At 43.9% G+C, this 27,434-nt stretch overlaps 1 protein-coding gene across 1 annotated transcript; it reads right to left on the bottom strand.

Annotated features, from left to right (window-relative positions):
• Positions 1-459: 459 nt before the first annotated feature.
• LOC100274080 (uncharacterized) lies at positions 460-24,191 on the bottom strand. Its single transcript, NM_001348668.1, is given in 19 exon segments — positions 460-639; positions 822-1,105; positions 8,594-8,674; positions 8,770-8,865; positions 10,733-10,834; positions 10,967-11,009; positions 11,086-11,204; positions 12,373-12,469; positions 13,986-14,047; positions 14,230-14,292; positions 15,350-15,452; positions 15,867-15,962; positions 16,174-16,322; positions 16,481-16,654; positions 17,256-17,334; positions 18,078-18,184; positions 18,266-18,334; positions 23,227-23,400; positions 23,588-24,191. Coding segments are annotated over 19 exon segments (2,370 nt in total). The 5' UTR covers positions 24,044-24,191; the 3' UTR covers positions 460-623.
• Between the last annotated feature and the right edge of the window lie 3,243 nt (positions 24,192-27,434).

Below are 27,434 nucleotides of genomic sequence, written 5' to 3'. Positions count from 1 at the left end.
AAGCAGAGGAGACACCAAAAGGAGTAGATCAAAAGCCACGTCTGTACATGGAGGGGCACATCCCTTGGAGGACGCCGGTTGGAAAGCAGTCAGCAACTGCTTATCTTTCATAACAATTTCCACACAGCTGCGTCTGGCAGGCAAATAAGGTGTTTGGTTTCTAGTAACTATTTTTTAGTCCATCTATTTTACTCCACTTTAGTCTCTAAATCGCTAAGACCTAATTATTTCCTTTAGTCTCTTTTAGTCACCCTTAATGAGACCAGAGTCTAAAGCAGTTTAGTCGCTATTTTAGTCATATCATTTGGCAATTTATATGCTAAATGGGACTAAAACGAAGGGACTACTCTTTAATAGCTCAAACCAAACGGGTCCTAAAAGCTAAGTCTATAGAAACCAAATAACCCTAAAATTTAAGATGGTACGAACTACAAAACGGCAACACAGTTCGCGAGATCATAAGAGACCCCAGAAAACGGTGAGTTTCAATACATGATATGAGAATATGTTTAAAGCAAACTTGAATTAACTGCAAACATCTGGATCCCAGATATTTCTTCAGGATCAGTCAGTCAAAATTGAAACAAGGGAATGTAATATAAACCCGGAGATGGCCGAGTCTTCTACTTCCGCTTGTACCTGCCAAAAATGAAGGGGAAAAAACTCAATTACGAATGCTGTAGTACCAACATCCTCATCACATGCGAAAAATTGTTAGGCTGAATCATGTGGTAACAAGAGCTCAACGGCGTCATTTAGCCATTTCCATTTCCAGTTGACTGGCAATACAAACAGTTCTAATTTAAACCATTGCTGCATACCTTGCTTTGCTCTTAAAAGAGTTCCTTGATTTTTTGGGCGCAAATTTGTTATTTTTCTTTGAGGAGCGTCCCTGTTTCCATTCACTCATATCATTTTGGAACAGGTCACGCATCTCTTCATGCCTGTTCGGAGCCTTCTCAGAATGTTGCCTTTCATTCTTCTCTTTCTTTCCTTTCCTTGCACCAGGGGCCCGTTTGCTGGCTGCCTTCAATGATTTTGCCTTTCGGTAAGCAGCATCCACTAGAGATTGGCCTTTCATTGGTTGCTTCCCTCTATCATTTTCCTGTAGGAGATTCTTCAAGCTTAGAGCTGAATACAGCCCACTAATAACAATGACATAGGTAAGCAGTGAACCACATCTACAAGCACATAGTTTCTTTTCATATCACTAAAGACTAAATAATAAAAATGACATCATTCAGGCAAATCTAGTTTCGTTATGTAAGGTAGTAAAAGAGGCGCTTCCAAGAAATGAATCAACCTCTAGAATAGTAGAATGCGCGTTCCGAAATATAGCTTTTGAACATAGCTTTTGAACATAACATCCAATTCTCGTTATAAAAGAAAAAGAAGTTACAATAACCCACCTCTGCATACAGATGATAATAAATTTGTTAGCATGTTTACTGCTTAGTAACCAGCTGTTGCCAAGCAACCTCCCCTGTTTGGGCTCCTTGACTGCTAGTATTTACTTCTCTAGTTATTGCTAGTCGGCTGATGCCTGGCAATCTTCCCTGGATGTCCGCCTGTGTGCTTCCCTTTCTCTCTCGTGTTAGTCTGATTCCTATTTATATCCCTGTACTCTAGTTTACTCCCAATGAATGAAATACACGAGCTTGTTCAACCTCTATCATGGTGTCAAGATACTCTTAAGATCTGTGGCCTCCTTTCGCACTCTCTTCCTCCATGGCCCCTGAGCACCTACCTTGGCTGCGGCACCCTTGCTGCCCAGGCTGAGGGCATGCAAGCCCCTGCGACCGAACCCATGGCTGCCACAGCCAAGGAGCAGGCTGCTTTAGACAAGGCCACCACGATACCCATGCAGTGCAGACCTTGCAACCCTGGCAGCTGAGCGCGCTGTGGCTGCCACCCTGAGCGTGAGGCTGTCGCGGCTCAGGACTCCTCTACGCTGAGTGTGTGACCAACGACCATGCCGGTTCTTCAGATCATGGCCAACGGCCATGCAGGCTCTTCAGCGTCATCCACGATCGAGACGCTCTGCGCGCCCACAACCACGTCCTATGGCTCCACATCAATAGGATCCACATCGTGTACTTCTATATATACTATGATGCTTAATAAATTTTTTGTGGTTAGCCCAAAATACTCTTCTACATCATATCAACGACCAGCTAATCTTTTCCTCACTCTTTTTCCTCGCTGATTTCTGGCTTCTGCAGCCATGGATCACAATCCTGTGTTCTCCCATGCTACATCGCCTCCCTCCTCTCCCCCTTCCGATGCTACGAATGCAGCTCGCTTCCCACCACCCACTGCCACCATCAACGCGATTCAGACAATTAACATTCGCTCGCACGTCCCTGTAATCTTAGAACTCCGACTAGCGCATGTTCTTCGAATCTGCCTTCGGTAAATTTGGTCTCGACGCTCATGTTTCTTCTGCAACTCTCGTTCTCGTCCACGACGCAGGCTAGTACCAAGTAGATCGGTGCATTGTCAATTAGATCTACACCACCTGCTCCAAGGACATCCTTCGCATTGTCCCCCAACGCAAGACGGATGCGCACAGCCTCTAGAACGCCATCGCCAACCTCTACCGCGACAACGAGCTCTAGCGCACCTTCTATGAAGCTGAATTTCACAACCTCTACCAAGGAGACGTGATCGTCTCAGACTACGGCGCCAAGCTGAAGATGTTGGCCAACAATCTGCGTGACGTCGGCCAACCTGTATCTGAACCCAACCAAGTTTTGAACCTGTTGCGCGGCCTCAATCCCAAATATCGGCACGCGATTTCGGCGATCACTTCCTGCCAACCTCCCCACACCTTCCTCTCCGCGCGCTCGCATCTCTTGATGGAGATGTTCGACACACAACGCTCTACGACGATCGCCATTCAAGCCCTACTCGCCAAAAAAGGTACAAACAATACCCACACCAACGCCAGTCCTGGTGCTACTTCGTCCACTCGTGGCGGTTCCAATCCTCGTCGCAAGCGCGGCCGAGACTGTAGCTCTATAATGCCCTCCAACTCCAAGGGTTCCGGCGGCACCCCTCTGTCGCGCTGCCACCATCTCGCGCAGACACGTTCTGACGACCAACTACAACCCCTAGACTGGCATGGTGCAGGCTTCGCCCATGCCATTCCTCGTGCCTATATCCGGCGTCCTCGGTCCACGACATGGCGTTCCACAACAACATGACTTTTACTTTGCACATGGCTCCGAGATTCACCAAGCACCTTCTCCCGCGCTCGATCAGGGACAAGCTCCTACAGCCTTCGACACTCAGTTAAAAGTAAGCCTTCTTGTCTGGCCATAGGCAGAGGCCCTTGTTGGCGTTCCTGCAACAACTCCCTCTCCAATTCACCAGTGTCATAAATGTTATGCATAATCCCCTTCGTCTTCTGGTCATCAGATATAGCGTGGACCTTATCACGAACTTTCTCGATATCGCAAACAAAGTCCATGATACCCTAAAGTGGCGAGCTACAGGAAGACGTTAGCAACGATGGTGATAGTTTGGTTCCAGCGTTGGATCCTAGTGTGCTCCATATGGATGGAGCTCTCGCGCTAGAGAAGTTTCTCCACTCCTTTGATCACCTCCTTCCCAGTCTCCTTGCTCTGTGCTTGGATGGTCTTGAGAATGGTGAGGTCACAGGGCACCGGGAGATCGCAGGGGCATTATTTGCAACTGGGGTCTTGAGAATGGTGGGGAGGTCACAAGGCCCTTGTTGCCGAGCTCGGCTGGTTATTTGGGTCCTCGTCGGCGGCGGCTTCTGAGCTCGCCAACAAGGGCCACACAGGCGACTCCTCGCCAAGCACTCCAGCGACCCCACCCTACGACGAGCTCCAGGTGCCCTGCGACCACCCCACCATTTACAAGATCATCCAAGCGTAGAACAAGGAGACTGAGGAGGTGCTGAAAGGAGTGGAGAAACTTCTTGTAGCTCGTCACTATAGGGGTTGTGGGATTTGTGTATGGCATCGAGTTCGCCATCGAGAAAGAACGTGATAAGGTCAACACTATATTTGGTGACCATAAGACAAAAGAGATTATGCATAACATTTATGGCACTAGAGCATGAGAGAGTGAGTTGTAGTTGCAGGAACGTCAGTCGGGGGCTATGTCCACGGCCAAGCAAGAAGTTTTGTTTCTAACTATTGCTTACCCTTAACTGATATAATAGTCTCTTTTATAGAGATGACTGATTTATCTCTTTCGAACTAATCAAATATGATCTAATCCTTATCTCTTCCCTGACTAATCTAATCCATCCTTGTCAACCAAATCCAATATAATCAGTATATCTTCCCTAACAAATCTTATCCATCCTTATCTTTTGCCTAACAAACCAACTATTCTAATCTGATCTAATCACAATATTATTCACGCGCTACAGTAACCGCATGAACAGTGACTCATTGACAACACCGTTCATTGACACGACAGCTCAATGTGTGATGCTTGGATCAGCATCGAGGAACAATTCTTGGTCAACCACAAGATTCACGCTCCACACCCCAACATTGAGTTCCGCATATTCATCCAAGGCGACTTATCCATCCACAACTACCGCCACAAGATCTAAGGTATGGTCGATGTTTCGAGCAATCTTAGCGAGGTCATCCCTAACCACACCCTCATCCTTAATTCATTCATTTCTCGACACCAAGTACGACCACACATATGCCCTTCTGAAGTGAATCCGTCTATCCCTGACGTTCAACGAAATCCTATAATGATCCCATGTTGGACCCTCTACGGAAGTCCACCACCAACAACAAACCCCATCTGCTGCCAATTATCCACCCACGACCCCTATAACCGAGCTCCAGATACTAGCTCCAGACACCATGGTGTTGGTGCTAGTTCTGCCAGTAATGGTAACTGGTGTCGGTGTCGTGTTAATGACAACAAGGGTGGCTCTCCCTGGCCCTCCTACAACCCCTAGAAAGGCTCCTTCATGTGGCCCACTTGCAACCAGCAGCAACAGCCCCACAATCCTCAGACCACGTGTTCCTGTGACACTAAGATTTCCACTGACATTGCCTATCCCTCTGCAGCAGCACCACCAACATCAACAGCAGGTGCACCAGACCACCGTGTCTCCCAGGACCGACTCCTAGGATCGAGTTGTCTATGGTCGTCTGGGCCATGACCTCATGGATTCCAACGCCTTCAATCATATAACGGTTGATGCTAGTAAGGCCCATTTGGCAGGGCTTCTGGGCACCAACTTCTGCTCTGGCATCACCTTTTTCGCATAAGCCGTACCAAACTGTCTTTTAGAAAATGGCTTTTGCTAAAAAGCACTTCTCTCCTTTGTATTGAAATGGTGAAGCCAAAAAAGTGGCTTTTCTTGCTTTGGCTTATGTTATTTTTGCACGAAACCCCTCCCAACACAATCAGATCACAACCAAATCTCCTGGCAGATGCCACTTCTGTCGTGAAGAACACAGCCGCCACTTTCGTCGTCTTCGAGACAGTTCCGTCATGAAGAACGCAGTCGCGCCGCCTTGTTTGTCGCCTTCGATCCCAACACAGATAAGAATTGTGTCATTGTTCCCGTTCGTCGCCACAAGTGCCAGGCTTCTCGCCATCAATGGTTGGGCGCGGCACCAGCCCCGGCACCGAAGGAGATCAACCAGATCGTCGTTGTCGGTAGCGGCGGCAGGCTGGAGGGATGGACGATGGCGACATTACGTAGGAAAATAATGTGTTCACATGGATAAGAATGCATTACGTAGAATGAATTTGATTTCGTCACATGGATAATAATAATGTGTTATATAATGTATTATCCATGTGCCGATAATAATGTACATTCATGCTACGTACAACAAATTCATCCTATGTACGTGAGCTTTGCCTATTTCGACGTGATCGAATTATTATACAGGCATGTTTAACTTCTTAGGTATGAACGAAAGTGAGCTTTGCATATTTCTGTATTTGTTCCCTCATGCCATGTCAAAAAATGTCTGAAAATAAATAGGAAAGGTACGATGTTTATTTTACAAAAACAACGTAAAAGTCATGTTGCCAAATGGTTCTTTAAGATGGCTTTAGCTCCCTCGCACGAAGAAGTCAGAGTCAAAATTGTTTTTCCAAAAGCTAAAACCTTGCCAAAGTGGCCCTAATATTTCTCTTCCGGACACCTCATTTTGCTTGTCCTTCTCCATTGTTGCTGGAAATGGTTCCACTCTTTCTGTAACAGTTATGTCGGTACTTCAAGATTAGTGTACCCACTACTGCTGGGTCAAGGCGAACCCTCCGGCACTACCCTTAGCCACCATGCTAACGGTGGTCCGTCCTAGCCCAATGGCTCGACCTACCCAGTAAGCCCACTGAGCTCGGGTGAAGACCGGTAGTTGTGATCAGCGCCCTAGAACCCCAGTAGAGGGGGTCCGGGTCAACCACGTGTCTTGAAGACGAGGGCTCTCGAAACCTATGCTCGATGGCCAGACCTCCGGGAACGGCTCTGACCCTCATGACAGGCCACCCGGACCTCTGGCCTAAGGGGCCCAGTGCTGCCACGTGATGGCCAACACCGGAGGAGACAGGACCTCCCCTGAGCGCCATCCGGACCCCCAACCAAGGGCAGTCCAGAGCAGCCGCAAGGAAGGGCGGTCCCAATCACTACTCTCCACTCCATGCGAGGCCCAGTGCTGCCACGTATGACGTGTTCTACGTCGCGTGACGTAAGACATCGGGGGAAGCCCGACGTCAGCCTCTAAGTGTAGTGTGCCTATGCGTTAACTGCGGACAAGACGTATACTTGCCCGCCCTAGTGGCAGGCAGTGCGTCCGCAGTATGCAGGCCGCACAGTAACTTGCGCGTTACCGAGGCAGGACCATTGACTCTCTGCTACGTGTGGGCTACTGTCATCATGACTCCCACCGTAGCTCGCGCGGTACCGAGGCGAAGGGTGACAGGTAGAGAATACTGGACAACGCCGCCTGAGCACTCCTACATGCGTAGCGTATCAGCCTACGTCGCAACCTACTCCCGCGCTCTACTCCGACTAGACCACTGTAGCCCTACAGTACCTCACTTTTTAGGCCACACATAGTTTATGTTGTTCCAAGTGTCCCTTCATATGCACAATCCTCGAGAGCTCACTAGTCTGTTGTTAAGAGGATTCTCTGGTATCTTCAAGAAACTCTCAGCCACAGCCTCCACCTTCAGCTCTATACTCCTTCCAGACTTGTGGTATATACTGATACTAGGCTAGGTGTCTGAGCCCTAGCCCCTAGGGGTGGTAATGGATCGTGATCCAAATGGTTCTTCACAAAATGTCAAGGCCCTAAATAAATTATAGTTCAAAAATGAATAGAAATAGAGCCCGATCCTAACCCGATTCGATCCTTAAATCTTATAGTGTAAAATTTATAGCCCATTGTCAGCCCTACTAAGCCCTCGACACTCCACTTGACACCTGAGAGAAAGCAGGGGAGGACCTACCAGTCTACCACTCTACCAGTGAGGGGCGCCCAGGGAGGGGGAGCAGCTGGCCAGCCGCGCGCCCAGCGAGCGACGAGCAGCAGCCGCGTGCAGGGAGGAGCAGCCGCCGCGCGCAGAGGGGAATCGGAGAACGCGCGCCAATATGGACCAAAAGCCAGCGCACAGGGGGAACGCACGCCAAAAGCCAGCGCCAATTTGGGCTCCGCGTGACTAACTAAGCCCAGCAAACCCTAGGTTAGGCGTCGTCCACAAGGGAGAAGGTGTCGCCCAGACGCCTACCGCGCCAAGGCGTGGCCTACCTCGCCAAGGCGGACGCCATGATATTTACTTGGGCGGCGCGGACGCCTAGCAAAACCTGCCGCCTGGACGCCTAGGCGTCGCCTTTTAAACAATGGTTATCACTAGTCAGACGATGCCTGAGAATCTTCCTTCCTTGGTTGTCACCCGTGTGCTTCCTTTTCTCTCTCATGTTAGTCTAGCTTCTAATTATATCCCTGTACTCTGGTGTACTCCCAATGAATGAAATATGACCTTGTCCAATCCTCTATCAAAAATGACTAAGTCTTCAGATTATGGGAAATGCAATATGAAGCTCATGCAGAAGCCCAAACCAGACCTTGTGAAAAGAGAAACTTCATATGTTATTACTTCACAGGCAATTAGGTTTCTATGTACAGTTAAAAGACATACTTTCACGCATGAATTTATTACAAGCGCTCCACATTTGCTTTATAAAGTTAGGACTTATTTTGTAGTGGTGACACGAAAAGTGAAAGTTGAAAGGATCTTTTTCAAAGCCTCAGCAGCCATGTCTTACTGAAATTAGCAAAGATTTAAACAACTAGACTCCACAGCAACTACAAACTGGATCAGAATACCAAAGTTAGGTGTAGCATAACCAATGTACATGTACTTGTTTGCATTATCTTCACTATGTAGGGGCTTATACGCACAAGTGTACACATACACCTATTCGTGTATGCTCATGGGGCATATGTGATCCAGACTGATATAACATCAATGTCATAGTTCAATTAAAAATTCAGTAGTTACTTGCATCAAAGCCATAGGGATAATTAGGAATCGGCAGACGCAGATAACAAAATAACTCAAAGAACTGAACCTTTGTTTTCTCGTCATCCTCATCTTCCAACATCTCACGCTGGGCCTCCAATCTTCGGCGCTTCTTCCTTGGTAGATTCTTCTGTAAAACAAAGATAAGAGAATGTCAGTATAAACAAACCTCATGCACATTATCAATACATAATCCAAACATCACTTCATAAGCATGTTGCAAACCTCATGTTCTCGTCTCCTTTTCTCCTTTAGACGAAGGTCTTCGGCCTTCTTAGCACTAATAACTCCAGAGGTACTCTTACCGTGATCCAAAGATTCCTTTATGAAAAAAAGGAAAGATAGATCAGTGATATAGTAGCGTGTAGAAGATTATGATATATCTTCGAACTAAGGAAAAAGAAACAATTTCAGACCCATCTAAGTCAGAAAAAAATAAACTTCTTGGTTTTAGAAAGAAAATTCTAACAATAACAAGAGAGCATTAAGAAGATTGTAAGATAATTTTTTCCATAGAAATTGCAAGGCCAGGTCTACCAGTGCATCAAATAAGCGTGTGAATAGTCAACGTCAACTACAATCGACCTTGGGAAACCTCATAGACCAAAAGTTGAAGCATGCCAAGTAATCGTTATTTCTTTATCCTTCGACTCGTAACCCAAAGCAGGTCAAGTTGTTGCAAGAGGTCCAATGTGGAGTTGTGGACACCCTAGTAGACTTAGGCCGCGTTTGGTTTAGCTTTTGGTGGGCTTCTAGCCGCCGGAAGCTGGAAGCCCAACCAAACACCTAGCTTTTGGTCCGGCTTCTGGTGAACGCGCGGCGGCCCGCAGTGGCTCTAGCACAGGCCGCCAGAATCGGTCGGCTGGCCGTGCCGTGCAGAAGCTGAACGACTTCTCAGCTTTAACAATATTTAAACTTCACTCTTTTAGTGATGCAGGGCACATATATATATATATATATATATATATATATATATATATATATATATATATATATATATATATATATATATATATATATATATATATACGTCGGCTTTAATTGCCTTTTAATTAAGTCTAGGATACTAGGAAGGTTTAACTCATGTTGGAACAGTATATCCATGCGCGTCTGTCATTGCTGTTGTTAAGTGTACCTTTAATCCTCATGTTCAGATGTTAACAATACGATAATTTTAACATTTAAGCATATAGACTTGAGACACTGATATTTAATAATCTGATCTGTATTTATCTATTTTCTTTTTTTTAATCAAAATCTACAATCTCATAATCTGTGTATCCAAACACTCAGATTCTACCTACCAGCTTCTGTCCACAGCAGCCGAACCAAACACCTAGATTCTAACCACCAGCTTCTTCCCACAGCCAGCTTTTCCCCACAGCCAGCTTTACAAAAAAGCTCTTCAGAAAAAAGCCGAACCAAACAGGCCCTTAGGTTGGGCCTGGGCAATACTAGTCTTTGAGGGCTTCTCTTCTTCCCATACCAAAGTGCAACTTGTATGCCAAAATACCAGATTCTTGCGCTGCCCCAAGCAAAGTGAAGCGGAATGGAGATGGAACTAGCAGGTTGAAGGGAATGATGGATATGTGGCTGTGTAACAGTGAGTGAGGAATGGAGGAATGGGATGTACTTGGGGCCAGAAATGGCTCTTCAGAGTTTCATTTCATCTGAGCCTGAGTGAGCCGATCAAGAAATGGGATCATGTACTCCAAAAACTAGGTGGCACCATCATTTTAACATTTACTACAGTATTTTTTGTTTAGGAAACATCAACAGTCTCTTCCAATATAAATAAATTAGTACAAGCATTGCAAGACAGCAAATCCCATGTGTATAATATATTCAAGCACAACATAAGTGATTTTGCAACTGAAAGATAACAGCCCAATCAGAAGCAAAACCTAGAAGTCACATAAAATATATTCATGAAAATACAGTAGGCATAGAAGAGTAAATGCATAACGTCTTGCCCAAAGAAAAGGACAGACCCAGTGCTGGTGGCTCCCACGTAAGCGGGGTCTAGGGACTAGGGAAGGAATAATTAAGGCAAGCCTTATCTCTGCATTTTTTGCAGAGAGGCTGCATCAAACACAGGACCTTTGGCTCAGTATGAAGGCTTCTCACCACTGCACCAGACCTGTCCATCTCGCCCAAAGAAGTACACAAGAATTTCAGATATGCTTACTTTAGCCGCTGCTGCCAAAAGTTTCTTCTCCCTTTCAGTAGCAAACCAGGTTCTCTTTGGCCGTGAGTATATCTCATCCTTATGAGCTATCATATTTTCTGCCTTGTATATTCAAATGTGCAATGGCAAAGGTACAAATGTATTCAGAACTCTGAAGCACGGCTCTGTTCAAGTAACTGAAATTCACACGGGAGATTAATTTATTTTGGTAAAATAACGTAAAAAAATTATAACCTTTGCGATTTCCATTTCAGCTTTTCTTGCTTCTCTTTCCACCCTAAAAAGTAAGGGCATAAATATCCACATTATGCATAGATGTTACAAAGTTAAGAGCATAAAAGCATGAAACTAACCTTTCTTCTCGAATGATGATAGAAATTTGGCCTTCTAGTTGCTCAATCAGTCGTGCACACTCAGCCACAGGTTTCTCTGCAACAATGCGACTTTTCAGCTGTGAACCAGCCTTCTTTGCCTGAAAGGTAAGCCAAATAAAACCAATAAGCAACAACCGAGAGCAGACCCAGTGTCGGAAGCTCCACATGAGTAGGGTCTAGGGAAAGGATAAAAACAAAGCGAGCCTTTCCCCCATGCAGAGGGTTAGGTTAGAGGGAGGCTCATAATACCATATTGGAGAAGGAAATATAGAATATCCATTAACCAGGAAAAGTGGAATACATATAGTAGCATCCCTAATGGGCTGTATACAGGGCCTAGACCCAACAGGAAAAACAGCCGGACTGGGAAGGCGGGCCGGCCATGGGGAGGAGGGGGAGCACGCCGGTGATGACTGTAGAGGGGCGCAGCCGGACTTGGGAGGCGGGTCGGGCGCAATTGCGCTGGGGAGGGTAGCCGCGGGAGCTCCACGGCCAGGCGCAGCGGTGCCAGGGAGAGGCCGCGCGAGCGTGCCGGGGAGGGGCTGCACGGGCACGCCGTGTACAGGTGCGGACGGGCCGCCGCTTGGGAGGTGTGGTGCATGGGCTACGAAGCCGCCGACCATGGGGAGGAGAGATGGCCGGCAAGCCACCGGAGGGGAGGGTGGCGGCTGCGAGCACAAGAGGGAGGAGAGAGAGAAACCTAGGTACTAATACCATGTTGGAAACCCAAAACCAGGGTTGGGTGATGTATTAATAATAGAGGTAAGTGGACCTAGGCCCAATACAGAGACAAACGCACACAATACATCTAACAGAGCTCACACCACTGCACCAGACCTACCTTTCAATAAGCAACAACCAAGGAAAAATAAATAAATAAAGACCAACTCTAAGAGCTCCACACATCAATACATGAGTGCATTTCAGTTATTAGTTTGGCACAGAAATAATTGAAAGCCTCTGCAACCTGCTTGGTATGTTTCCCATATACTACAAGTATATAATAGGTACGTCGTGATGAAAATTTGCACATCCCATATGAAAATATCCCGCTCTTTATTTTACACAAATAATCGATCTTTAGAATGAAAGAAATTAGAAAAAAAATATGTCAATGTCAGGGTAAGTCTGGAAAAGGTTCCAATTCTATTAAACAGAAGGTTGCTTAAGCAATCCGATTAAAAGAATAACAACACATCTGTGAGCACATCTATTCTGAAGGATTACAACATTTTTCAGACTTCAGGATATCACAGAAATACTTACAATTGCTTTCAAGAGGCATCTATCATCATCGGTTACAAATGTCACAGCATAGCCTTCTCTTCCTGCCCGCGCAGTGCGGCCAACACGATGAAGATAACTACAATAACATAAAAATGTACAAACTTATAGAACAGCATGGCTAAAATCAGAAGTAAATACGACTAGAACTAGGAATCTGCAAACAAGTGGCATTATAATTCACAGTTCAAAGTTCTTTTAACAAAAAAGAATGTGGCTATGAATGAGGTCAAGCAAATCTGCATGTACAGAACATAAAAATAGAAAGAAATTCATGGTGCAAACAGAACAATGACAGAAAATGTGATATAACCAAAAAAAGCATTCCACATGGACAAGACCAACTCGTAGGAACCATGACAAGCAGTTATGTGTGAAAGTTTGACTTTGAGAACAGATAATGGTAATAAAATACTCTTAGGCCCTGTTTGGATCCTTGGAATTTAATTCCATTCTAATAGTAGTAATTTAGTCATATATCAATAAAGCTAATATGGTTTTATGCAAAATATATTTGTATACTATTACTGGCAAGATATCAGAGATATTTATATGCTACATTTTTACTATAGAGAAATGAGTCGAAGAGCGTGCAATAAGTTGTAGAGTAGAAACATATTCTACTTACACATAAAATCATTTTCCATCCTCCACCCCATGAATTTGAGATAGGCATAGGCTTATCTCTGAACTTTGGAAAGTGGTGGAATGTTAAATTCCAAGCTAAATAGGTTACTTTATTAAGTAAATTCCAATTCCTCCCAAATGAATGGATCCAAACGCCCCGTTATTTCTAGAACAATCAACTTTCTCATTAATCGGTTCATAATATATGAACATAACTTCTCTATAAATAGATCGATGGAATAAATTAAGAGAAGGTTGGTTACTAAAATTTTGGTAATTGAACTAGAAGATATGCCACTGTAGGTGACCTAAACTTCACGAGGGCTTAGATAGCACATGTTGGAAAAGTTGATAAAGAATCTTAACCAAAACTCCCAGCTATATTTATTGAAAAATGGTCACCTAAGTCTAGTAACAATAGATAAAGATGCAGTGTTTCTAAGTGAATAGTGAACCACAGAGTCAACTCAATAATCATTATTGGGCAATGTTTTGCACCAATAATTTTTACCTAGGACAAGAAGTTTGAACATGAACCAAGTAACGGGTACCCGAACTGTTAGGACAAATCTAATATTTTAGAATAGATATGTATGAAATTTGATGCTAGTCTTTTCATGTGTTATCAAGCACATTATAACAGATAAGAATAAAATTTTACATAAATTGTTTTATACATTATTTGCTCTCTACAACAAAAAAGATGAACATTATCCGTATTCGTATCCGAATTTTATATCTATCATTTGAGAAGATATATGATAAATTTGAGGTTTACTTTTTATGAAACTTTACAAACTCAATGTTAAAAACAAAAATATGAATTTTCATAGCAGATTTTATATCATATTTATTCACAATCAAAGAAAAAAGACCAAAAAATTAATATCCAGTATCTGTTTTCATCCCTATAAATAGAGACAATACCGAATAAGATTTACAGGAAAAAGGTCAAGTGTATCACTTACGTTTTCACATCTCTTGGGCATGCGAAATTTATTACAGTCTGAACACCAACAATATCAATCCCCTAAAAGTTAAACCAACAATTTGTCAATAAATCCTATGAATAGCAATTTGTATATCTTCTATTGTTTAATATCATTCAATATAATGCAGTGGTCTTTTTTGTTAAATTACTACCAGCAAACAGTGCAATATCTCAACAAAGTAGTAAAAGAAAATGACAGTATGAGAAGAATAGTCACTTACACGAGCAGCGACATCAGTTGCAATCAAAAAATCTACTTCTTTTTTCTTGAAAAGTTCCAGAGCCTGTAATAAATAAAACAACATAATCCTCTATCAGATCAGTGAAAAGATATGTGGTAATTAGATTCAAATAACAGAAAATCTCATAATTGCAGGATCCATGTAAACATTATAACGGATACCAAAAAACGGACTATGTGTTGGCAGATGTAACATCCAATCTAAATCTTCCAATTTCAACAACTTTTACAGTTTAGATTATCCCGGGAGAAATATATGCTGGATCCCTGGTAAAAGACTGCCATGCTGTGATCCAAAAGCATCCAGTTGGGCCCAAAGTCCCAGACAGTGACAGCAATCAATTTGTGAGTTCCTTTAGTGGAGAATCAGTGTAATGTGTTATAACTATCTATGTGGTGCGAGTCAAAGTCAGAGTGTGGAGCTTTTCTACACAAAGTTGAGGTAATGTGCTTTGGTTCTACAACCCTATGAAGTTAGCTGGGCATAACTCAGATCAAGGTATTAAGCTGAACTATCTCTAGAGGTGGTAATGGATCACGATCCAAATGTTTCTTCACAATTTGTTTGAGCCCTTAATTAATTTCAGTTCAAAATGAATACAAATAGAGCATCTTCCTAATCCGATCTTATCCTTACATTTTATAGTGTAAACTTTAGGCCCATTACCACCCAGAACTATATCCCATCTTTTTTTTAGAATGCGCAGAAGAACTGCGCCATTATATATATATTAAGAAAGGTAACCAGGTCTAAAAAGACCCAAAAATACAAAATCAAGGGGCTTCTTATGGAGGCCACACACGCATACAAGAAGGGATCACATCACCCATAACTATATCCCATCAGACTGTAAATTTACCATCGGAACTGTTCAATAAGCTGAGGTGTGGAGCACATTACGTGGACTAGAACCAAAAGGGTCGTAAATCGCATGTAAGCCGATTTTACCAACGAGAGTTCATACATAATATAACAAGCTATAGCATCACAAGTTATCCAAGATCTTCTAGTGAACACATTGAAATAACAGATTTTATAACATCGCAATCGATATCTTGAACCCACTAAACCAAGGGAAATGCATAACAAATAAGATCACCTCAAGCCGCTGGGCCTGTGTAAGGTTGCCATGAAGTTCAGCTGCTTTCATGCCAGAGAGACCAAATATTATTTTTAACCTGTGTGCAGATTGCTTTGTCCCACTGCATAATACAAAAATCAGGGGTAACAAAAAGCACACAAGAGTGCTTGAACTGATGTAGTGATGTGTGGTATAAAAATACAACCATGACATAAAACCCCTCAATGGAATTGTGATGTACTGATAACATTGCATGAAGGTGTTGAATCGATGTACGGTATAGAAATGGAATTGTGATATACGTACACTTGCATCAAACCCCTCAATGGACTAATGACAACCTTGCATGAATGTGTTCATCACATTATCTTTTCAGCCACAATACTAGACATAGACATTAGACACTAGTTCAACATGGTTCTTAGATATTCAAGGCTAACACAACAAGGAGTAGAGCGGTTAATGTTTAATGTACCCCAGTGAAGAACCCCTAAACTTCAGATCAAAAAGTTGCCAAGTTATAAAGAACACAAACCTAAAAATGATAACACTTCGCTTGAAAGTCTTCAAACAGAGTGCAAGAAGAACAGCTTCTTGATTTGACTCACGTGCTCGTCGTATCCTAACAACCCTGTGTAAAATTAGGAGCATACATGATACTATAGTAAGTTCTATATATATTCAGTAAAATATCATTGAGCAGATAAAGATGTTGAGACTGACAAGACATAACAGCCACAGATCATACAATAACAAAAAAATTTATTTTCGGGAGGTGGGGGTACAGGTGGGGGCGGAGGCAGGGAAGACTAAAAAGAAATAACTAAAGAGGTGGAGCATACTCTTCAGTCAATGTTGCAGGCCGTTTCAGAGAAGGATCAGCTTCAAGGCGTACAGGCTTGTTTAGTGAAAGCTTTACAAGTTCATCAATTTCTTCTGTCATTGTAGCAGAGAAAAGCATAGTTTGCCTCCTTTTAGGACACATACGAATCTGCAATGATTATTAGGCAAACAGGCATTAGGAATGGAAATAAAAAGGAAAACAAAGGCTCATGGTGCCAAACTGCCAATTCCAGTATTTGTTTGAAAGATGAATACTACCACAAAAGCCAATGCAAGAAACCAGCAAAACCAAAGTTTAACAGTTACCAGTTCTTGAATTTCAGCACTGAAGCCCAATTCAAGCAAGCGATCAGCCTCATCAAGGATCACAACAGCTAGATCTTCAAGCCCAACAGAAAGAGAATTGCGCAGATGATCTATTATGCGCCCAGGGGTTGCTACAACTATGTCAGGCATTGACCTTAGAGCAACTTCTTGAATCTGAGTACAGCATTTCATCAGCAAGACCATAAAATCGAACATCAGGAAGCATTTAACTAGAAAAAATAATAGTGGACAATAACAGAATAATGCAAACATGAAAACTATGACACTAGAAGTGCAAGATTGTAGTATTCAAATCAAACAATGCAAGCTTGTACAGATAGCAACACAACATGCTAACACATTGATAAGAGTGCTGGAAATAGCAAGCCAGATGTCAAACCTGTGAGTTATATAAGAAATACTACAAATACCATGACTAATCGGGAATTATACTTTCATGATGGTAGAGGGCAATTCAAGCAAGAAAACATCTCCCCTTTTCCAAGTATTCTTAGTTTGAGCAGAAGTAACCCATAACTAAAGTAGATCAGATCCATATCCTTCTTACGCAAAAATAGAAGGGCAAGCAAATAGAATATACCTAGAACTGGAAACCACACTAGCTTAACATGCAGTCATAACTAATACAGAATTAGAGTACATACACACCTTAAAGCACAGAAAACATTGTGTTCTGCACAGAAATATCAACGCTACAGGGCCAAAACCCTATGAAAACATAAAAAAACTTAATAGAACTCAACGCCAAGAGAACCTTAGTTGAAAGACCTCCAACGATGAGACAACATCTGATATCAGTGAATTGGGCTAACTTCTCAACCATACTATGAATCCTGCATATGTAGGGGAACAAATTTTAGTAATTAAGTAAATGGTAACTGATACTTATCGGAGAAAAATAAACATTACTGAGTGTTTAATAAACAACTTATTATAATTAATTAAGACAACTTTCTATAGCAGTTCAGCAAAGTGAACAACAAAATTATAATAGAGTAGCTCTGCTTTGCTAGCATGCTGGATTTTATCATTCAATATTCTATACAGCGCAAAAGGGAAAAACATAAACAGTATCTGATTCCATTGTTTTCCCTTTTTCAACTTCAAAATTTTATTGAGAAAAACTTTCCTCACAAATATCAAATCAATGCAATATGCCCAACACAAATAAACAAAAGATTCCAAAAAAAACTGAAAAGCTACAAATATGCAAACAGCCCAATAAACTGAAAGTCAATAGCATATGAAGGGTTAATCAAGAAAAACTGAGTAACATGGAAAATATATCTAAGGACCAAAAGAGCAAACTTTCAACAGAAAATATTAAGACCAAGGTTAAAGAAATCCAGCATTTGTATCTCAGATAATATAACAACAACAACAACAAAGCCTTTTGTATCTCAGATAATATAACACGCCACCAAAACATTTCTGGCCTGGTGATAAACAATGAAAGATAGGAAATAGGTCATGCTAAGATAATACAATTGTAGTTTTAATTATGTCTGATGGGCTAACAACACAATGAAGTAAGCCAAAAGATGATCATATAAAACAATGAATTTATAGAACTTACTGAGCAGCCAACTCTCTGGTTGGAGTAAGAATAAGCACCCTAATTGCAGGTACACGCTTTGGACGAAAAAGTAGACGTTCCAACACAGGCAAAGAGAAAGCAGCTGTCTAACTTAAAGAGATTAGTCAACCTATGTATATACTACCTCGAAATACCACACAGATAATATGTGTGTTCATTTGAGATACCTTTCCAGATCCTGTAATAGCACTACCACAGATGTCCCTTCCAGTTAATGCCAGAGGAATGCAAGCAGCCTGGAATATGAAGAGAGTTGAGTGAAAATGATGTTGGAAACCAAACTATGTTGCAAGTTTCAATAGTTATTATATTTTACTAAACAATGGGATATAATATAAACACATGTAACCAAAAGAATGAATGTGGTCAAAAGAAAACTTTGCTAAGTTTGGCCCTAACTACCAACCCTTATTTAATGGTTAGCAGTTATTAAAGATTGATCTTGGGTTCCAACAAGATCGGTGTTATCATATTAGTATCTCTGTTACAATGTTCCACCCAATATGAAGTGGCCAATATCGAGCCATTAAGGTCAGTACTTAACGTTTAAGCAGGGTTACAAAGACCGGATATTTGACTTTAGAAACAGGTGAACAATATACGACCCAAAGGTCAACTAACGAGACCAATGCCTAGAAAAAAACCACTGTGAAACATCAAATCAGTCTCGTACGCATTTTTATGTTATAGGACCATATAGCATCTTCATTCTAAAAATGAAGAATAGATATAAACAATCTGTGACAATTTTAGGGCACGTTTGGTTCAGCTTTTTTCTGACCAGCTTTTCTGAAAATCTGGCTGTGTGGAGAATCTGACTGTGGAGAGAATATGAGTATCATTACAATTACGTGTGGAGGAAGATAAAATTGTTCATAGGGCTCAGGATCTAGAAAGTGACGGATTCCTACTATTATAACGACTTAACCGATTATGTGTTTATGTTGATTTTGTATGGTTTTTGCCCAAACAAATTTTATAGAAGCTGACTGAAAAGCTAAGCGTTTGGCAGTCTGCAGCAGCTTTTGGTGGCTAGAAGTCGCCAGAAGCTGAAACAAACAGGGCCTTAAACACTTTATAAAAAGATAGTAATCTCACTCATCCACTACATCCTCAAAGTAAACAAATAAAATGTGAAGATGCTTAAATCCATAGACTACATCCTACAATCATTTATACTTTGAACCTCAAGAAATCATTATATAATACATTGTGTCTGTACTTCGATCTAAACTAGAAAGAAGTGTACATAGAATGCTAACTGATTTGGAATAATTATTCAAAGATACACCATTATCAAACTATAACACCCTGTTTGGATATTAGTATTCAGATTGGAATTGGAGAATTTGAATTGTATATCACTATATCTTCAATACCACGTGTTTGGACGTTATGGAATTGGATCTTGGAATTTGACTCACAATTCCACATGGTATTCTCACAACACAAAACAACAAGCCCCTGATACAGACCCGAAAAGTTCGGTATTGTGATACTGTCAAAAATCTGAGGCAGAGCTTGGCACACGGCGAAAAGGCCACTAGCTGAGTTGGTTAGGTGGTCTGAGTAGCACTCCTCAGATCCTGGGTTCGACTCCCCGTGGTAGCAAATTTCAGGTTGTGGTTAAAAAAATCCCCTCGTCTGTCCCACGCCAAAGCACGAGTCTAAGGCTCAGCCCCGGTCACGGTCGTTCTCACATGGCCTTCAATGCTGCTGTGTATGGGTGGGGCAGGGGTTCGGGGGGGTTTCGACCTGTGTGAGGTCTTCTTCTTAATACGATACTCGGGGGCTATTTTACCCCCCGCAGGTCGATAAAAAAAAGAGCTTGGCACACGGAGGGGCCGCAGAGTCATAGCTCACCAGCTTGCAAAGAGGTGGAGCTCACTGGCATGGAGGGAACAAGCCACAGAGCTCACCATCACGGATGGGCAGATGCTCGTCGACTTGTGGAGGTGCAGAGCTCGCCGGCTTAGAGAGGACGAACTGCGGAGCTGATTGTTCCAGAGGGACCGGGGCTCTTCAACACATGAAACAGGCAAAGTTCACCAGCGGGTGGAGACTCCGCGAGCTCCTGCGGATGTGAAGCGTGGAAGGGGAGGAGCTCGCCAGTGGGTAGAGGCTCCACGAGTTCACCACGCGTGGAGACAGAGCGGTGGAGCTCACAAACAGATTTGTGCGCACCGAGGGAGTGGGTCTTGCCAGCACTTGGAGTGTACAGGTCGTTGGCAGGTGGAGAGGGCGTGGCTCACTGGCCAGAAGGAAGATGGACTGATGGAGCATTGGAGGCCATTCGATTTCCTGGACCAATTACTACATCCAAATACCTAGAAATGAAATCACAGTCCAATACCATTTCAGCAAGACATTCATTTGGAAATCCAATTCCATTGACCCAATTTCAATATCAACATCCAAACAGACCCTAAGTGAGTGCAAGATCAAGTGACTGAATTTCTATAAATGTTCATTTTTTCCCTACAAACAGACCCAATTTCAATATCAACATCCAAACTGACCCTAATAGAATTGGACGAACCATTCGATGACAACAACAGGGGTTTTGTACGAAGGATACGAGAATATGAAGTTAAGGAGGCGCTAAAAAGGATGAAGGTAGGAAAGGCGATGGGCCCTGATGGTATCCCTATCGAGGTATGGAGATGCCTTGGAGACATAGCGATAGTATGGCTGACTAAGCTTTTCAACACCATCTTTCGGACAAACAGAATGCCCGACGAGTGGAGACGGAGTACGTTAGTACCAATCTTCAAGAACAAAGGAGATGTTTAAAGTTGTACTAATTACCGTGGAATTAAGCTCATGAGCTACAATGAAGCTATGGGAGAGAGTCATTGAACACCGCCTGCGGAAGATGACGAGCGTGACCCAAAATCAGTTTGGTTTCATGTCTGGGAGATCAACTATGGAGGCCATTTTCTTACTAAGACAACTTATGGAGAGATTCAGAAAACAAAAGAAAGACCTGCATATGGTCTTCATAGACTTGGAGAAGGCTTATGACAAAGTACCTAGGAGTGTAATGTGGTGGGCCTTGGAAAAACACAAAGTATCAACAAAGTACATTAATCTTATTAAAGATATGTACGCTAATGTTGTGACAAGTGTCCGAACAAGTGATGGAGACACCGATGACTTTCCAATTAACATAGGACTACATCAAGGGTCGGCTTTGAGCCCTTATCTTTTCGCTTTGGTGATAGATGAGGTCACAAGGGACATACAAGGAGATATACCGTGGTGTATGCTTTTTGCCGATGATGTGATACTTATTGAGGAGAGTAGGAGTGGTGTTTCGCAAAAGTTGGAATTGTGGAGGCAGACGCTGGAAGCAAAAGGTTTTAGGCTTAGTAGGTCTAAAACAGAGTATATGAAGTGTGATTTCAGTGCCACGGGGTATGAGGATGGCGATGTTAGTCTTGATGGGCAAGTGGTACCCAAGAAAGACACTTTTTGTTACTTAGGATCAATGCTTCAGAAGGAGGGGGACATCGATGAGGATGTCAGTCATAGAATTAAAGCTAGATGGTTGAAGTGGCGGCAAGCTGCGGGTGTCTTATGCGACCCCCGGGTGCCACACAAACTAAAAGGCAAATTCTACAGGACAGCAATCCGGTCGGCTATGTTGTATGGAGCAAAATGTTGGCCCACTAAAAGACGACATGTCCAACAACTAAGTGTGGCAGAGATGCGTATGTTGCACTGGATATGTGGCCACACAAGGAGAGATCGAGTCCAGAATGATGAAATACGAGAGAGAGTAGGAGTGGCGCCAATTGAGGAGAAGCTTATGCAACATCGTTTGAGATGGTTTGGACATATCCAACGAAGACCTGAAGAGGCACCAGTGCATATCGGAATAATTAGGCGTCCCGAGAATGTGAAGAGAGGTAGAGGTCGACCAACCTTGACGTGGACAGAGGCTGTGAAGAGGGACCTGAAGGAGTGGAATATTGATAAAGAACTCGCCGCGGATAGGAAGGGGTGGAAGTGTGCAATTCACGTGCCAGAACCCTGATTTGTAGTTTCGCTTTTCCCCCTTAATCGATTGACCTTTTCTTGTGCCCCTTTAGATCTTGCTGGTTCTTGTGGGTTTTATCTCTTTTTATGTGTTCCCCGTTTCGTCGTTTTTCGGTTCTCCTTTGTCTTTGTCTCCCTTTTCTTTTCTTTGGGGTTGAGCTCTGAGGTTTTCATATGGGGTTTCATCTCTAGCCTACCCCAACGTGCTTGGGACAAAAAAGGCTTTGTTGTTGTTGTTGTTGTTGTTCATTTTTTCCTACAACTAAATTTCTGCTATTCAAAACACTCTGATAAGGTGGTGGTAGGGCATTCAGTTGTTACGCAACCAGCTAGGTTCAACCCTGGGTCTCAGAGATAGGGGGATGGGCTTGCTCGCTGAGATGGCACTTTCAACATGTTCCTGCCTTCCTGAGCAATCTAGCCTTTGGTTCCTTTTCTCGCCTTGTATTAATATCCTGTTCTTAATGCAACAATTCAGGCGAGGAATTTCCCCCAGGGATCAATTTTTTTAACGCCCTGCTATGGTTTGAATCTTGTCTGTCAACAAGATTGACCTAATAACTCCTGCAATGTTTAAAGGAGGGAGATTATAGGATTGGGGAGGAAATTGCATTTTTTACTCCCAATCCGACATATTATTTGGCAAAAATTATTTGAATAGCTATAGCGTTGATTTCACAATCACAAGATGTGCCAGCATAAATTACAACGATCTGATCAGGGTATAAATCACGAGAACAAATCCCCATTTAATCGACGCCTCTCCATAGATTAATTGGTGGCAATTGACCCAAATAAATTATATCAAAGGTCCCTTCTAAATTCTAGTTCCCACAGAGCAACTACAGAACAAGATACTTCAAAAACTAGAAGTTTATATTCAAATTACTTTCAGTTAGCTTAACCAACAGGATGCCGGATGCCTACATAAAAGATATGGGTGAAGCAATTGGAGTACTATCATACAGTTAATATCTGGTGGTTAGAGAATCTGAAATGTTAAGGACTGTAAGAAGTCAGATTTGGGCATTTGGTACCTATAATTAATTTTAAGCAAGACCAATAATAAAGAGTTGCAAGTGCAAACCTGAATCGGAGTTGGTTTCTGGTAGCCAAGTGCTTCACAAGCTCGCACTAGCGGACGAGACAAGTTAAGCTCAAGGAATGAATTTGCATGAAATGATGCCCGATCCGAAGAAGAGAAAAAATTAGAAGGATCAACTGGTCCACTCGTGTCATTCTGATCGACCGTATCTTCTTCCTGCAAAATAGGCGTTTTACACTTTCAAAGACAATAGAAATGGAGTGGTGATGAATACATAAACATCATGGTCTAAATGGCTTGCCATCCTAGCGAATTCCATAGCTCGTCATGTGAAGAGCACAGCCTCAGAAGATAAACTGAACAGAAAAGAACGACGTCGGGAATTAAACTACCCCAAGCATACCTCATGGGCATCATCCTCTTCTCCCAGCTCGCCTCCTCCCTTCTCGTCACCCCCGTCCTCATCGCCCTCCCTATCGCCGATCGCCTCCTCATCGCCACTCCCCTCAATCTCCTCGTCATCAGTGCCCCCTTCGACCCCGCCCTCATCCTCGCTCTCCTCCAGCTCGTCCTCCTCGTCACCGCTCTCCCCCTCTATCTCCTCGTCGTCGCTATCATCCTCCCCGCTGCCGCTCACGTCGCTCCCCGAGTCATCGGGAACGACGGGATTCCCGCGTTCCTGGCGCAGGAGCGAGATTTTCTCGTCGATGGAGGTGGTGCGGCGGCGCGCGTGCTCCGCCGCCACGGACTCCGCGTACGACGAGAACTCCCACGGCGACTGCACCGGGCCGCCCCGCGGTGGAGCACCCGCCGCCTCGTCGTCGGAGCTGTCCGGGTCGAACCGGAAGCTGGGGTCCATGGCGAAGTGGGAGGGGAGGAGGATGGACGCGAACTGGTTTTTCCGGCGCCGGGAGGGACGAGGATGGAGTGACGAGGGTTTTGGTACAGGGTTTCCTGTCGTGGAGGAGCAGCCGAGACAGGTAACAATGGGCTGGGCCTTAATTGGGACCTAGGCACAGTATGGTGCACCAAGCTGTCAAGCACCATTGCTGCCTGTATAGGCTTCATCATTCCAGTTCCAAGACCTTGGGCCAGCCGGTCCTTTGCGCCCCCCACCCAAAAAAACAAAAAAAATACATTGGTAATAATAGCCTTCAAAGTCTCTACCACTTATTTCTTCTCTATCTCTACTGTTATAATACATCAGTTTTCATGTTTTCTACTATCACAATTATACAAAAACACTCCTCAATTTTACTTCAATCAACTCGTGGTCCTTCACTCTCTGCCCCTCCCGCTCCCAGTGCGGTACTCGAATAACGATGGATCCCTGCACCTCAACTGTCGCGTGTACAATCGCCTTCTCGTCAACCACATATGCGCCTGTCGCGCTCACCTCTGCACCATACGCCCACCTTCAGGCATGCCTTCCTTGCGTCGCGGGATAAGTATGGATCCCCTCCTCGACGTGTATTGCTTCCCTTCGACTTCCTCTAGATCTCGCCTTCCCTCATCGCTTCTCGATTCACGGCCCAAGATCTTGTTCAATCGTGCTCTGAGCGGTGCCCTCCCACGCCGCCAACCTCCTCTAGCACTCCCTCGCCTCCACTCACCTGACCCTCCTCGACGTCGGCGCTTCTAGTCCTCCCCCGTCGCGGTTTCCTGGTTTCCATTGTCACGACTTTACAAAAACACTCCTCAAATTTGCTTCAATCAGCCTGCAGCCCTCCACTCTTTGCCCCTCCCCACTCCCAGCGCGCTACTCGGATAACGATGGTCCCTGTGCCTCAGTCGTCGCGCATATGACTGACTCCTTGCCAACCACCTTTATGTCTATTGTGCCCGCCTTTGTGTCTTACGCCCGCCTCTGGGCCTGCCTTCCTTGCGCCACGAGATAGGAATGGATCCCCTCCTCGACACGTAGTGCTCCCCTTCGACTTCCTATAGATCTCGCCTTCCCTCATCGCTTCTTGATTCACGGCCCGAGATCTTGTTCAATTGCACTCTGAGTGGTGCCCTCCCACGTCGCCAACCTCCTATATCGCACCCTCCTCCTCTAGCACCCCCTCGCCCTCACTCGCCTGACCCTGCTCAACGTCGGTGCTTCTAGTCCTCCCACCGAGAGCACCTAGGGGGGTGAATAGGTGATCCTGCAAAACTTGATTAAAACAACACAAACTTGGTCAAATTTATGGGTTAAAGAGACTAAAAACTAAGTTTGAATGAGAAGAGGATAGAAAGAAAGACTCTTCACTTGATTGCTCACTTGAGTTGTGTAAGCTATGAACAATATGTAAGTGAAGCTAATGCTCAAGGAAGATAAAAATCGCAGTAGAATAAATGGATAACAGACACAATGATTTTCCCATGGTTCAACCAAAGCCTAATCCATGTGTGGTGACATCCTTCGATCAAGGGTTGCACTCAATCACTCTCAAGTGATCCAAAGATCAAACTTGAGTGCCACGCTATTCTTCCTTATATCAATCTTCTTTGTGAGGAATATCCAAAATTGGAGTCTCACACGCCTTACACAAGTGATCATATCAAAACCGGAGTAAGGGGGAGTAAGAACACGAACACAAGAGCACAATTGCAGCAACAACACGCGCACAAGCGAAGAAAAGAATGTAAGAACAAGAACGACGGAGTTACAGCTCAAAAACGCGCTCAAATCTCTCAAACACTTCAAACAGCGTGGTCGCGGAGTCTCCAGCTATAGTGTGCTCTTAGAATGCTTGGTGTGTTGCTCCATGGCACCTAGGGGTCCTTTCATAGCCTCGAGGGGCCTAAGAGTCGTTGGAGCTTCATTTGGAAGCTCCCAGCCTTCCCTGTCTGCGTGTGCACCAGACTGTCCGGTGACACCGGGCGGTGCATAGTTTAACGGTCAGAAGATCACTGATTATCCACTTTTCTTCTTAGACGGGCATCAGACTCTCCGATGGGGCATTGGACTGTTCGGTGACACGGGACAGTGCACAGTTTAACGGTAAGATCACTGATTGGCCACTTTCCTTCTCAGACACACACTGGTTGTCCAATGGGGGGCACTGGATTGTCTGGTGCGCCATCTGACCATTGGAGTCTGCTGACATGGCTGATAGCCATTGGCTAACTATCACATCGGACTGTCTGTGCGCTCTGCACGGACCATTCGGTGAATTATAGCCAAGAGGCTTGGTTGAACCCGAGAGCGGCATCTTCGGTCGTACAATCGTCGAACTATCCTGTGCACACCGGACTACTCAGTGCTGCCTAGACCAACCCAACTTCTTTTATGTCAAACTTCTTCGGTTTCTTTTGACACGACTTGAGATGATCTCTATCACTTAGACAAACATAGTTAGCAACTAAAACAATTGACTAGATGTAGGAACCATACCTTTTTATTCATTTTCTTCCAGTATTTGCAATATGCCGCAAACTCAAACCCAACAAGTTCTCACACTTATACCATATCTCACAAAGTTGCATATTTAGATCCATGTTTGTGCTCTTTTGGACTTGACAGTTGACATCTTTAATTTGTTTGATTACAACATGTGCTCATTCTCATAACAAGATGGTTAATTCATAGTGGTGTGTTGAGCGGTTAATCACCAAAACACTTAGAAATGGCACAAGGGCACATTTTGTAACACCCTGAATTTGGGGATATAAAATTTCTTCTCTAACTACCTACCAAATTCAGGTGTTACCTCTCTTCTCCTCTCTCTATTTTCCTTTTTCTTTTTCTTTTGGTAAAGGAATGGCTATTTTATTTGGACATGTAGTAATACTTTAGTAGATCAAACCCTAAGGGATATTGAATTGTTGCATCATGCAGAGCCTAGACTTTGATTTTTGTTTGATGCATATGCTTGAAATGTTCATATTTGAATTTGTGGCATGGATGAATTTTAAATCCTAGAGAGCAAATAAAAAGAAAAGGGAAAACATAATTCACAAATAAAAAACAAACCTAAAGAAGCCTGCAACTCCCCCCTCTCCCGGCCTTTCGGCCCATAGCCGACCCATCTTCCCCTCCTGCGCGCCTCCTCCCTTCCCTCTCTATCTAGTGGGCTCGCGCTGTCGGCGTCAACTGCCCCTCAGCCGCGCGCGCTCTCGCTCTCTGCCCTGTGGGCCCCGCTCGCCAGCCATCCCGCGCGCACAGCCGCTGACGCCCCAGCCCCACCCGTCAGCCCCGTCTCCCTCCCCACAACCGTCGCTCCGCCCGGCGCGCACGCACGCCGAGAGAGCCGACCCACGTC

This window comes from Zea mays, chromosome 2 (genome assembly GCF_902167145.1).
Source record: "Zea mays cultivar B73 chromosome 2, Zm-B73-REFERENCE-NAM-5.0, whole genome shotgun sequence".
Taxonomy (NCBI): Eukaryota; Viridiplantae; Streptophyta; class Magnoliopsida; order Poales; family Poaceae; genus Zea; species Zea mays.
Note: the sequence above shows the minus strand (reverse complement) of the source record. Positions and strands in the feature narration are given on the sequence as shown.